General features: G+C 48.8%; 1 protein-coding gene across 1 annotated transcript in view; it reads right to left on the bottom strand.

Annotated features, from left to right (window-relative positions):
- krtcap2 (keratinocyte associated protein 2) overlaps positions 1 to 14,864 on the bottom strand; it is a 303,563-nt gene that overhangs the window by 183,500 nt on the left and 105,199 nt on the right. The window contains exon 3 of the mRNA XM_078565988.1: positions 1,257 to 1,320. Within this exon, the coding sequence (XP_078422114.1) occupies positions 1,257 to 1,320 (64 nt within the window). The remainder of the gene's footprint in view (positions 1 to 1,256; positions 1,321 to 14,864) is intronic.

Here is a 14,864-nt window from a genome sequence, read left to right as displayed (position 1 = left end):
GACCCCGATTGCTCCCCTCGCAAGCCTCCAGGCTTTCCTTACCTTCCCCGCCCAGACCCCTGTCAATTTCCTTTTTCACTGGTCCCCTGGACTTAGGCTCAGGAAGCTCCTTGCAGTGCCTCTTCCGGCTACTGCAGCGCTGCTCTTTGTCAATCTGATTGGCCGGCAGCTCTCCAAGGCAGGGTTTCCTCCCTAGTGAGGGGTGGAAGCCCCGCCTACTGCCAATCAATGCCCGTTAGAATGTAAAATGGCAGCGGGGCTCTCGGAGTCAGCAGGGATGTGTTCCCTGCCAAATCTTCGGATGTCTGGGGCCGAGACCCCGACAGCCTAAAAATTCTGGCTTAGAATTTACCAATATCCCTCATTTTTCTTTATGCACAGGATGGATCTGTCACTCTCTGGGGATATGGGGAGGGAGGACAGCTTAACATTTCAAATGTATATTCTTTGTCAGGATGCAACTTGGTTAGGGGAAGTTTATGCATTTGCTGTTGGCCTGTTTTCTCATCTCATAGAATGACCATATTTGCCATGTGTTTTCAGCATTGAGTTTTCATTTTTGGCCTACATCTACAAGTCTTGTGGGACTTTTTAGTCCTCAATTTTTCCCATTTCTTTCCTCTTACTGTTTCACCTATTTGCACACTTTGGCTTTTTAGTAACTTTTCACTAGTTCACTGAAATGATCTTTAATGTGGTTAAACAATCTTTTTAAGCAGGTTACAGACCATTTAAATTCCCTGTTTATAATTGAAATCACTTCTTGCTTTTTCTTTCTGTTCTCTGTTTTGATTTGCATTCTACAAAAAAATATTTTCTTCCTATAATGCCTGGCTGACCCACTGTATATTTCAAAGGTTTTCTGTTTTTGCTTTCTTATCTTCATCTTATCCCTGCCTGCTCACATGAACAAGACCTCTCTTTTTCGCTCTTTCCTCCCTCCCCTTCCGACATTAACAAGTCAGTATTCTCTGCTTTTCTCTCCTTGCTTTCTATCCCCCATATCAACAAAGCTGGCTTCCAGCTCCTCCTCCCACTCACATTAACAGACTGATCTTTCTTCTCTTCATATTGAAAAAACTGTGCCCCACACCTCCATTTTGCTCAAGCTGTTGCCTAATTAATGTTTTTATTTTATTAATACTTCTTTATAATAGATTAATTATAGTACATCTAGGATATGACTACAATTATTCAGAAAACATGTTTTGCATAAATTAATGTAGCTGAGTGTCTTGCGTGTTTCTGATTCTCACCTTCCGGGAAAAAGCTTGCCTCAAATCCCATTCCAAACACCATGTTCTCTAGATTATTGACAGCCTGAATGAAAAGCAAGTCAAGGAAGAAAGCAAACAAATGTAAAAATGAAGGCCTTGTATATCTGCCTTATTTCTGTGACAAATCATACAGGGAAACTAAACTGAAGCTATGACCTGTCACATCAATAACCTGCTACAGAGAAAAATACATTTGCTTTTGCTCTTGCTTATTTCAAATTTTAGATTGTGCATAGCTGAAGCCATTCTAAAGTTAATCTTCCTCAATTTTCTTTTCATTTTGAATTTTGGGAGAGAGCACAGGCACAGCCACTGACTTTGCCATCCACTGACAGCACAACACAGGCTAGAAATTCAGGCATGACGATTTTTTGGATGGAAGGAGGTGCCACGTAGGATCAAAGTACTGGGTGGGTGGGAGGTACTGTATAAGCCTCTTGTGCCTGTGGTTCCTGCGCGAACGTCTGCCAGGTGGTAGCATGCAGGGAAACAACTGGCCAATTTAAATGACCTAAATCTGAAAATGCAAGGGGTTGCCGCCCAAGTCAGTGGGCACGACGTGGTGCGCCGCACATTGCATCAATGCCGCAAAAGGTTCAATGATCTTCTGCGGTCAGCAAAGCTAAATACAGAGATGGCATGGACCTATGCAAGGAACCTTAGTCAGGTGCCCATGGCTTGGAACATTCAGGGGTCCAAGAGTGTGTTTGCCAACTGGCACTGAAGCCTGCCCTGCCAAGGCTGGGATGTCAGCAAGACTGGCCTCACCTGCAGGTATAGGTGTGCCACAGTCACACGGCCCACCTAATGCCCAGGTGGCAGTAGGGAGCGTGGGAACCAGGAAAGGACCCTCAGGGACATGGAGCAATAATGAGGCTGTCAGGAGACGAGCAGTCCAGAATGGGTGGAGGAGTGCCAAATCTGTGCATCCTCACAAAGCATGAAAGTGATGCAGTGAAGCTGGATTGTCACTGGCTAGCTCACTCCTCCTGTCAAGGTGAGGCAGGGGTCTCAGATGAAGTTAAGAGTGCAGGCGACAGACACATGTACGGTGGGTACTGGAAACATAATGGGCTCCTCTCATCAGAAACTGAACTGTCGTAGCCAGAGAGCCTATTGAAGCTCCAATGCAGATGGCACCAGGCAGCAGGTCTCCACTGTCTCCTCAGCCCATCTACCATGCATAGTGACTATGATGATTGAATGTACTGATCTTTTGCCTTCCTCCTCCCACAGATGCGCCATCCGCAGGAGCAATTGGTGACCCCGAGGACCCTCCCCATTGAGCTCCGAAGAAAACAGCACACCTGCACCAGCATCACACCGTTTCTCTGAACCAGGCACCGACGCAGATACTCACACGTCAGTAAGTATTAGGCATTCGGCTCCACAAGTAATGCACAGTGCTGAGGGCACATCACACTCGCAAGAGGAACTGGCAGAGGTAGAGAAGCCCCAGGAAGCCGATAGTGGGAGCACAGCTGGAGACCAGGACCATGCAGCGTCCAAGGCAGGTGCTGAGCCTCTGGAGTCGTCCATCAGGCGGCCGATGCTGGATTCCAGCGGGATGCTCGGGCAGAACTGGCGGAGATCCATAAGGGTCTGCGTGCCATGGTCTCCATCATGGAGGAGTCCATGCAGAGCATGAGTTCTGTGTTGACCCTTAACACCCAGTGCACAGCCTCCTCCATGGAGAGAGTGGTGACTCTCATGGAGAGGCAGCTTCAGGAGCAGACTCAGGGGTTCCTGGGGGTGCACTCAGACCTGCAAGCCCTCACACGGGTGATGACCTCAGGAGGTCATTGCCAGTGTGAGAGATGGATGAGGCACCTAGTCTCTCTGCTAGATCCCCGCACATCAATGGTGAGGAGGGAGGTGCAAACGCACCTCACGCCTGCCATCTGTGTGCATTCCTCTCAGGGCATTCCAGGCATCAGCTCCTCCGCCCCTCTGCCAGTGCCCACTGCATCTGATGATGCCGCGACGAGTGAGGAGTGCCCAGCCATGGGGCTGGATGCACCCTCCCAGGCAGAGCCTGCTCAGGCTCCGACGGCCAGAGGACGACCGCCAAAGTCATCAGGGCCACCAGGACAGCAGAGTCAGCAGGCTGCCTCCAAAGCCACTGACAGCGAGGGAGGGGCACCAAAACACAGCACCCACAGACGTAAGTTGAAGCACGACGGGGTGTGTCACAAGTGACACTATTTGCATTAATTATTTTGACTCGTGTTAGGGATGGACATTTTGCTTCTTTGTATGTTCATGTGAAGTAACATAAATAATTATTTGACTTAAATGGGCTGTGTTGACTGGATGGTTTGAATAGGTGGCAGATGCAGCTCAGGCTTGTAAATGTGTGGTGGTATGTGGTGCTGGTGTACTGGGTTGGGTTCTCATTTATGGATTGTTAGCAAAGGAGACAGTGCCATTGACTTGACGAGGCATCGATGCCTTGGATGCCTCAGTGAAGGTTCGCTGGATCAAAGCATCCCCGATGTCCCTGCCTCCATGAAGGTTCCTGTCCTCTGCCTCAAGGTCCTTACCCTGTGCCTCCCCCGGGTCTTCCTCTGGCCATAACTTGAGTCATTCTCCCTGACTTGTGGAGCTGGCTCACTTTCCTGAGCTTCCAGTGGGATCCCCCTTGACAGAGCCAGGCTGTGCAGAGTGCAGCATGTGATGACTATGAGGGAGACACACTCTGGAGAATACTGCAATGCTCCTCCTGATTGGACCAGGCATCTGAAGCGCATCTTCAGCAGCCTGATCATCTTCTCCACCACCACCCGTGTGGAGGCATGGCTCCCGTTGTATCTCTCCTTGGCCTCAGCTCTTGGGTGACAGAGTGGGGTCATCAGCCACCTCTTCAAGTTATAGCCCTTGTCACCCAGGAGTCATCCATCCACACAGGCAGGAGAGACAACCAACCTGGTACCTGTGACTGCCGCAAGACGTAAGCATCATGTGAGCTCCCAGGGTAATGGGCACAAACTTGGAGAATCTGTGCCCTGTGGTCACAGACGATCTGAACATTCATTGAGTGTTTCCTTTCTGTTTCCGAAAGCTCCAAGCTCACCTGCTGGCATCTTGATGGCCACAGGACTGCCTGATCTAATACACCCTGGACGCGGGGGAACCCAGCCATCACAGTGAAGCCTCGTGCTCTCTCTGCCTGGCTCGCCTTGTCTGTTCAGAAGTGGATGAATGTGTGGACGTGTCTAAAGATAGCATCAGTCGCAAGCTTGACACTACTGTGTGCAGCTGATTGAGAAATGCCGCACAGATCCCCCACTGAGCTCTGAAAAGAACCAGAGGCCTAGAAGTTCATGGCCTCTGTGACCTTCAAGGGCACTGGCAGAAGTGTCCGCCCAATCAGTCGGAGGTGATTTCCTGACTTATCATGTGACATATTGCTGTTACTGTGCACCTGGAGAGGCGGAGCCACCTGTGGCACTGGACTTCAGACATCTGGAGGTAGTTGGAGCACTGTCTGAACACTCTAAACGCTGGGTAGTTGCGTCTTTGGCGTGGCCTCCCGCCTTGGCCTCCCTGCTGGCCCCTGCACCAACTGAACCACTGCCTCTCTTCTTAAAGGTCTGTCTCTGGGATTCTGTCCACGTTCACCTGGCCTCCTCTCCCTCCTGGCCCCCTCTCCCTCTTCAGAGGAGGTTCCACCAGCGGATTACACTATCCCCATTAGATGGAATGCAGAGGAGCAGTGCCTTGAAAATGAAGGAACAATGTGCTGCAAAACTCAGGGGAACCTTCCAGGGAAGATGAGGACCTGAGATGCTGAAAGGCAGGCTTGACAATCAAACGAGATGCAAAGAAACTCAGGGACAGCTCTGTACTCACACAGCAATGGACCGACAATGACAGAGAAAGTGCTGCTGCTCCGGGGGCCTTTTACTCCACCCGTGGATGAGGAAATAATAAAACGTGATTTCCGCCCGCCCATTTTGCCTGTACAACACAGTAAAAAACCACACGGGCAGCTTAAAATTGCTGTCTATTGACTTGTTAATGGCCTTAATTGGCCCTTTAAATATCAGCGGGCGCGGATCCGAAGTGGTGAGTGAAAGGAAAGGGTTAGAAGTGAACAAACTCTCGGAGCATTTAAACATTAAGCTCGAGACAAATTAAACAATACATAAATAAAGAATCGGAGGATAATGCTTTAATATTATTGATACTTTTGTCATAGTCCAGGAGCTGATCAAGTGAGTTTCTTTGGACTTGCTAGCAGTCTATTTACTATAATTCACTTGTAGCACAAATGGAGTACGGTGATATTTCATGTGGAAAATAGCAAGCTAATTAGGTTCACTCCTTAATAATTGACTTAATTACTGTTTTAGCCATTGAGTGCTAAATCATTACCGATACATTTAATCAAATATGGAAAATGGCAGTAATTATGTTAATTGTTTCGCTACATGCAAAAGATCCACAATGTTACCAGGGCCTTTCCAATTGCCTTTTGTTTCATCCAGTTAAATTTGCCAATCTTGAATAATTTGACGAAGTGATAAAATTAAAGATATTTAACCAAATTACATTCATGTCACTGCAGGGACATTGAGTTCTATTTCAGTACCTGTGGCCTTTCTTGCAGGCCAATTTTGTGCCTTTGGCGCTGGTTTTGAATGACATTTTGTCAATCTAAAAGATAAATTGCTGTATGGAGAACCTGTGTTGGAGATCTTCTCAGTAAAATAATTCCAAAAGCATGATGAAATAGTGACAAGGATATCTTTTCCAAAAAAGAAAAGTTTGAAATGTTGTGGGGAAATAATAAAGATACATATTTGTCAATATGTGGAAAGAATGAGGAAAATCCAGGAGGTTGTAGTCTGCCTGGGTGCATTGAAGGACAGGAACAATATTTTGTGGCAATTGAAATCACAGATGCTGCTAAAAAAAAAACTGCTGCCATCTGTTCATTGGAGTCAAACAGTTGAAGGTAAATTTGCAAGTCCCTTAAGTCCAGGGGGAGAGGTGTTGGAGGTGTTGGTGGGCAGGGTGGGGAGGATCCTTGCTGAAAGAGACTACATATGTGAGATAGGGTTACAACACAATTGTTTGAATCTCTGACCCAAACCCCTTTAAATTGTTGCTCCCCTTTGAGCACATAGGATGAGCAAATTTAATCTACAGTGTAATGAGAAGCTTACTAACCACTATTAAACCAAATCAAAGCATTTTCTGAATGGACAATATTGATGAAAGAACATATTAGTCCAAAACCTTTGATTGTTGTTGAGTGTTTTAAAAATCCACTCGAGAAAATGGGATGGTAAGTCTCTTAATCGGTTTTGGCTGAACTGAGGAACTGTCGATCTAGTGCTTGTTTTGAAAGTCGTTCTTAGATAGAGACTTGTGTATTGGCACAATTTAAGTGAAGTTCAGAAAAAACTTTTCAGCAGAAGCTGATTAACATTGAACATGAAGGCTATGGACTGACATGTGAGTGAGTTCCTACAACAGGCTGGAGCAAACAAGATGAGAACAAAACTCCAAAGGGAATAATCTTGCTGTGGGAACAAAACAGATTCACATAGCAGATTTCTGCGGCTGAATTTTCAATTACCCATGGGCAAGTTTGGGTGGGCTTGGAAAATTGCATAATTGGAAGTTATCACCGGGTCCCGATGCCTCAGTGATGTGTTTAGATTTTGAAAGGGAGTGCGGGAGAGGGGAACCCGCGTACCACCAATTAATTAATTGTTGAATTCATTGTGATACTCATTAGGCGTATTGGGAACAACAGTTGGCAATTTTCAAATTATCAGCATAGGGAAATGGAGAGTCTGGGGCATGTTTGAGCATAGCTGTCAGGAACATAGTGGGGAGCTAATACTGCTCAAGACTGCTCTCAACAGAGAAGTTGGAGAAAAAGGGAGAATGAAACTCAGTTGCTCAGGCAGTGCCACAGAATTGCCATTGATAGAACTGAGAGGCTTGCAGAACTTTTTGTGTTTGCTGGCATCAGGCGTTATCGGTGATGTGAGTGGAAAGTATGGCGCAATCGGTTTTACCATGGCGTGAAACCAGTTCGCAATCATCCACTCAGCCTGCCAATGGCGGGCCATGATTCCTGCCGCTGGACGTTGGGAACCTCATTGTAATAACATCAGCATATCATTATAAGGACAGCCCGCCAGAATCGCTGCCCCCTCCCCCACCACCGCCGCTGGATTGTCAGTCCACATCGGCAAGAAAGCACCTCGACGTGTTTCACAACAGCACATAAAAGGCGTGCACTTGGCGGCCTTCACCTTGAGGGGAACTCGGAGGTGAGAACACAGTAACATTGTGCAGCACTCGCCAGGGTCACCTGTTGGACTTCAAGCTTCAGGGGTGTCGGGGGGTCGGAGTTAAGGGCAGCCCTGCCATTGAGGCAACTCATGGCGTAGGCCGGTTATGGGCAGTCCTGCTGTTGAAGCGACTGGTGGTGGGGGTGGCAAGTGCAGCCCTGCTGTTCAACATAGCACACAAGCATTCAGGGCAAGGGAAGTGGCCATGCATTAGAGAAACCTGTATAAAGTGACCATTCCTCTGCAACTCAGACAGTACAGGCACAGCCACATTGATATGATTGGGGTTGGGCTCCTTGCTTATCTACCCACTCAAACAACGCAGAGCCATCAAAGTGCCGCAAAGTTCTCCAGGGCTTTTCAGCCCCCCGCCGCTCCTCCACCACTCCCCACCGCCCCACAGCCCCCCAGCACAGACTGCAAATTCATGAGCATTTTAATTGTCTGCAGAACAGTTAGACGACTGCACATGTTGTACAATCTCCTCGCTAAAGCTGGCCATGGAGCAGGCACTGGTGGAGGCAATCACAGCCCCTTTGTAGCGTCAGCATCCTGGCTTGGTCCAGTCTCCCCCATGGTTCAAGCTAACAGGGCAGCCGTGCAACACACTGATATCTAGCCATCCAAGTGGGGGCCAGCACTCTCCAGAAAGCATTAAGGGGCTGTCACACTTAACCAGGACAGGTTCTTAGTACACCCAGGCTAACCACGTGACTCCCTCTTTTATCCGTCAGGAGGACTATGTCAGAATCATGGAGCCTGGTGAACTAGCTGTATGCCTGATGGCGTACAGAATGCAAAGAAGATGGAAGAGAGAGCGACTGAAGCTCCTGGCTGCACAGAGGCAGGAGCTCCCGCCCAAGAGCCACAGTGAGCCATTGCAGGCCGGCGCCTGGTGCCACCCAGCATCTCCAGACGCCACATTTCATTCCTGCAGATGACTGAGAACCAGTGTCGCCAAAGACTGCACATGTCTAGGGAACTGGTTGTTCACATCTGCCAGCTACTGCAGGGTTTGGTGCCATGGGAACATGGAGGGCAACCTCTGCCAGCGGCCATGAAAGTGACCGTGGTGCACAATTTTTATGCCAGTGGGTCCTTTCAGGGCTCCACAGGTGACCTCTGTGGGATCTCACAAGCCTCCATCCACAAATGCATCCATGAGGTCATGAATGCCATCTTTGCGAGGGCACACAACTTTGTGCATTTCGCCTGGGACCAGGACAGTCAGGATGTAAGAGCAATTGGATTTGCCCAGATCTTGGGTTTCCCACAGGTTCAGGGTATGATTGACTGCTCTCACGTGGCGCTCAAACCTCTGTCACAACACACAGTGGACTACACCAACCGCAAGGGGTTCCATTCGCTGAATATGCAGCTGGTGTGTGACCGCCAGAAAGACACCCTGCAGGCGTGCGCACGGTTTCCAAGGAGTGTGCAAGACACCGACATCCTTAGTCGGTCACAGATCCCTGGAGTCTTCCAGGGTCCACAGAGGCTGCAGGGATGTCTCCTCAGGGACAAGGCCATGGATGATGACATCCATGTGGCTGCCTCAGACTGCAGCAGACTGTACCCTGAACCTGTGGGAAACCCAAGGTGTGGGCAAATGCTATAATAAGGCTCATGCTGCAGCTTGCAACTTGATGGAGCAGACCATCAGGATGCTGAAGATGAGGTTCCAGTGCTTGGAGCGGCCTGGTGGAGCCATAAGACCATAAGACAATAAGACATAGGAGCAGAAATTAGGCCATTCGGCCCATCGAGTCTGCTCTGACATTCAATCACGGCTGATAAGTTTCTCAACCCCATTCTCCCGCCTTCTCCCCATAACCTTTGATCCCCTTACCAATCAAGAACCTATCTATCTCGGTCTTAAGTACACTCAATGACCTGGCCTCCACAGCCTGCTGTGGCAATGAATTCCATAGATTCACCACTCTCTGGCTAAAGAAGTTTCTCCTCCTCTCTGTTCTAAAAGGTCTTCCCTATACTCTGAGGCTGTACGCTCGGGTCCTAGTCTCTCCTACTAATGGAAACATCTTCCCCACGTCCACTCTATCCAGGCCTTTCAGTATTCTGAAAGTTTCAATCAGATCCCCCCTCATCCTTCTAAACTCCATCGAGTATAGACCCAGAGTCCTCAAACGTTCTTCATATGTTAAGCCTTTCATTCCTGGGATCGTTCTTGTGAACCTCCTCTGGACCCTCTCCAGGGCCAGCACATCCTTCCTGAGATACGGGGCCCAAAATTGTTCACTATATTCTAAATGTGGTCTAACCAGAGCCTTTTCAAGCCTCAGAAGCACATCCCTGCTTTTATATTCTAGTCCTCTCAAAATAAATGCCAACATTGCATTTGCCTTCCTAACTACCGACTCAACCTGCAAGTTAACCTTAAGAGAATCCTGGACTAGGACTCCCAAGTCCCTTTGCACTCCAGTTTTCTGAATTCTCTCCCCATTTAGAAAATAGTCTATGCCTCTATTCATCCTACCAAAGTGCATGACCTCACACTTCCCCACATTGTATTCCATCTGCCACTTCTTTGCCCATTCTCCTAACCTGTCCAAATCCTTCTGCAGCCTCCCCGCCTCCTCAATACTACCTGCCCCTCCACCTATCTTTGTATCATCTGCAAACTTAGCCAGAATGCCCTCAGTTCCTTCATCTAGATCATTAATGTATAAAGTGAAAAGTTGTGGTCCCAACACTGACCCCTGCGGAAATCCACTAGTCACTGGCCGCCATCCTGAGAAGGACCCCCTTATCCCCACTCTCTGCCTCCTGCCAAACAGTCAATCTTCTATCCATGCTAGTACCTTGCCTCTAACACCATGGGCTTTTATCTTACTGAGCAGCCTCCTGTGCAGCACCTTGTCAAAGGCCTTCTGGAAGTCCAAGTAGATAACATCCATTGGCTCTCCTTTGTCTAACCTACTCGTTACCTCCTCAAAGAATTCTTACAAATTTGTCAAGCATGACCTCCCCTTGATGAAACCATGCTGACTTTGCCCTATTTTACCATGCACTTCCAAGTATTCTGAAATCTCATCCTTAATAATGGACTCTAAAATCTTACCAACGACCGAGGTCAGGCTAATCGGCCTGTAATTTCCCGTCTTTTGCCTCACTCCCTTCTTAAACAGAGGGGTTACATTAGCAATTTTCCAGTCCTCTGGGACCCTCCCTGACTCCAGTGATTCCTGAAAGATCACCACTAACGCCTCCACTATCTCTTCAGAACTCTGGGGTGTAATCCATCTGGTCCAGGTGATTTATCCACCTTCAGACCTTTCAGCTTTCCTAACACCTTCTCCTTGGTAATAGTCACCATACTCACCTTTGCCCCCCCACCCGACTCTCTTAAACTTTGGGGATGTTACTCGTGTCTTACACAGTGAAGACTGACGCAAAGTACCTAGTCAGTTCCTCCGCGATTTCTTAGTTCCCCACTACTACTTCTCCAGCGTCATTTTCCAGTGGCCCAATGTCCACTTTTGCCTCTCTCTTACCCTTTATATATCTAAAAAAAACTCTTGCAATCTTCTTTTATATTACTGGCTAGTTTACCCACATATTTAATCTTCTCCCTCCTTATTTCTTTTTTAGTTGTCCTTTGTTGGTCTTTGTAGGCTTCCCAATCCCCTGGTTTCCCCTGCTCTTCGCCACATTGTATGCTTTCTCTTTAGCTTTTATGCTGTCCCTGACTTCCCTTGTCAGCCATGGTTACTTCGTCCTCCCTTTAGTATGCTTCTTCTTCTTAGGGATGAATTTTTGCTGTGTCTCCCAAATTACTCCCAGAAACTCCTGCCTTTGCTATTCCACTGTCTTTCCTGCTAGGCTCATCTCCCAGTCAATTCTGGCCAGCTCCTCCCTCATGCCTCTGTAGTTGCCTTTATTCAACTGCAATACTGTTACATCTGATTCCAGCCTTTTCCTCTCAAATTGCAGGGTAAATTCTATCATATTATGGTCACTTCCTCCTAAGAGTTCCTTCACCTTAAGCTCCCTTATCAAATCTGCCTCATTACACATCACTAAATCTAGAATTGCCTGCCCTGCAATACAGTCTGTAGAGGGTGTCACGCATCGTCGTCGTCTGCTGCACCCTTTACAACCTGGCGCTCCAATGGGGAGATGAGCTGGCTGAGGAGAAGATGCAGGAGCTGGAAATCTCCTCCGATGAGGAGGACGCCAATGGGTATGAGGGTGAGGAGGTCCCTGGAGGCGACGATGACAGGGATGAGGCCCTCACACTGGCTAGACGAGACAGGCGCACTCGGGAGGCCCTCATAGCTGCCAGATTTGTGGAGGATGATGTCGACATGCAGCAAGGTGATCCCATAGATCCTCACATCGTATTTGTGAACATTTGCCTCCAGTCTGGCTTATGGCAGCACAAATACCCTCTGTGAAAATGCTCCTGTCATGGAGATGCAATGAAGGCCCTAATAGTCACTCGATTACAGGAGGATGATGATGGCATGCAGTGAGGACAATCCATAGATCTTCACATAGCTTCTGAGAATGTCTGACTCCTGTCTGGCTACAGGCAGCTCGCTTACGCTCAGTGATCAGGGCGATATCATAGAGATGCAGCCATGAAACTTTAAAAGCGCATGATCCTTTGTCCGCCTTCAATATCTGAGCCCTTCAGGAGCAAAGCGTCGCTGGTCACAGATGCTGAAGAGATGGGGGCCAGCCCCACCATAAAGGTGCTGAGAGCACACAGAGAATGAGAGAACTCTGTGACGCCTGCCCTGTACATTCTGGCAGCAATGACAAGCACTTCTGAGGTGCAGGCATCAGTAATGTTTCCAGGGAGTGTGACACCAGACCATCATTGTGATCTGAAGGCTGCACAGAACACAGGGAAGAGGCCCTGGACTGAGACACCTGCCTTTATCTTGTACAATAAGGTTTCACATCTGAGTGACAAGAACACTGCTCATCAGAACAAGGAGCCATAGGCAGGAAGACATTTTTGGGAGTTTATTGACCGTAGTGAATATTATTTACAAGTGATTAACACCCATGCCCAGGCTCTGCAACTAATTCTCCTTAACCATCCTAACCCTGCCGCTGCGTCTTGGTGCTCCCCAAACATCCACAGCGGAGGTGGCGGCAGCCTGCTGACTGCGACGCCCTGTCTTTTATAGAGTTGAACCCATGCAGCAGTGCAGGAGCGACATCCTGGACCAAGATCTCCATGGCAGCCGCCATCCTACCAGAGTTGACGTCGGTACGTTGGCATGCCGGTGCTATTACCTCAGCCTGAAGGCATACAGGCTCCTCCATCATGCCTTGCAATCTGAGGAGTGCAGCAGACATCCCTTCCTGATGTTCCCTAGCTCCAGCAACTGAGACATGACCGAGTCCAGAGGCTCATCATCTGACTCGGGCTCAGCAAAGTTCTGGCCTCCGGCAGCCCACCGAGTGCCAGAAACCTGGGAATTCCCTGCCTCCGCCTGCTGTGGATCAGAAAGTGCAATGTGCTCACCAGATTGTGATATTGGGGTTATTTTAAAGCTAGGTCCCACTGAGGTGTGTGTCTCTGCGCTGGTGGAGGGTGTAGGTGAGCGCTGTGATGGGACATCAGGGAGGGTGCCTTCAGATTCCTCTCCAGAGGTTTCTCCAGGGTTTGATTGGAGGCCCTGGGTCATGGACTCTGTCGGCCACTTCCCAGATGTGCCTGCAAAAGCAAGGAGAGATAATTAGTGCATGGCAGTGGCCTGTGAAACAGGACACATCACTCACAGCATGGTTGTCTGATGGATGTTGCACTGCTGGATCCTCACTTGATAGAGCAGCACCGACCTCACCATCAGCACAGGAATGGTCCAATTCTCACCGGCCAGCTGAATAGCTCTGTTTTCAAAGTCCATGAGGACCTTGATTTCGGGCATTCCGCCACTGGTCTGCGACCTCTCTCTCCTGTTGTGTGCCAACTTATCCTGCATGAATAGAAATGGAGAGAGTGTAAGCAGGATGCCTGCCAGGCACGATGATAAGTATGCCTGGCCTGTGTGGGTGGTGAGTGGTCCCATGGATGGGATGAGGGCAATGACGGTGAGTGTGACAAAATGATTGGTGATGTCCCTTGAACCTGCAGCGAGTGAGGGCCCTGTGGATGTGTGATGGGTTTGTGAGTGTGTGAGTTGAGTGATGAGAAGAGTGACTTACCCTGGCGGAACAGAGAAGATCATTCACCCCCCCTGCAGCACTGAGTGGCTGTCTTCTTCTGAAGGGCATTGGCACTGACCAAAACTGCCACCGCCTCCTAAGCCGGGCTAGTGCTGTCACTGCCCATCCTGTGGCCAGAGCGGGGGTAGAGGGCATCCCGGCGGCCTCCACGACATCCAAAAGGTGTTCGCGGAGCCTGGGGGCTGCAGTCTTCTTCAGTTTCAGGGCCATGTCTCCCGTGCAGCAGTGGTGGTCTGGAAGCACGGAGATATGCTGCTTGTAGTTGGACTTTAAACATGGTGCCTGGTGTGATGCAGCAAAGGGGTGAAGGCAGGTGGGGAAAATGAAAGCCCGCTTGCCATGGAAACGGCGTATTTCCCGGCATAAATAATGTGGCGGGCTTGAGACAATACGGCGTGAAAACCCACCATCGCAGCCAGCGGGTTAAACGTTTACCCTCCTGCCACCGTGCTTAGTGCAAATCTGGGATGATTCCGTCCTTAATCTTGCGAGGACTTTGTTTGGACTTTTGAGAGAAATGTGAGGCTGCTGCCCTAACCCTAACCCTAACCCTAACCCTAATGTGGCCACCTTTAGCCATGTCTTCTTAGTCTGTCCCTTTTTCAAGGAGAAAGGAAGACAGTTCTTCTGTCTGCCATAGCCTCAATCAGGGCCTCAAGGGAGACTTCAGAAAAATGAGTGGCCACCCAGAGATGGCTGCCCAAACCACTGCTGGCCCTCTGCTCTTCTTGCTCCTCCATTTGCAAAGACAACAGCAAACCCAGTCATGGCTGCCATTTGCTTTTTAAATTACCTCTCTGTGCCTAGCTCCCGTCTCCTGCCCATGCCCCCAACTTCAGGACAAATAACGGCCTTTACTTTGAAAATTGCATCATGTCACTGCCACTGACATGATGAGGGATCAGGACCCGGAAATGTTCCAGGTGTTGCCAACATCAAATTAAAATCCAGCCCCTGATTTCTATCAAATGGTAAAATGTCACCAATGTGATGGGATCAGATATACAAGCAGAAAATCTTCCAATTTAATAGACAATACTTAATTTATCAGTCCAAAAATCATCAT

This window comes from Cetorhinus maximus, chromosome 2 (genome assembly GCF_964194155.1).
Source record: "Cetorhinus maximus chromosome 2, sCetMax3.hap1.1, whole genome shotgun sequence".
In the NCBI taxonomy this organism is placed as follows: domain Eukaryota; kingdom Metazoa; phylum Chordata; class Chondrichthyes; order Lamniformes; family Cetorhinidae; genus Cetorhinus; species Cetorhinus maximus.
This window is presented reverse-complemented; position numbering and strand designations above follow the sequence as displayed.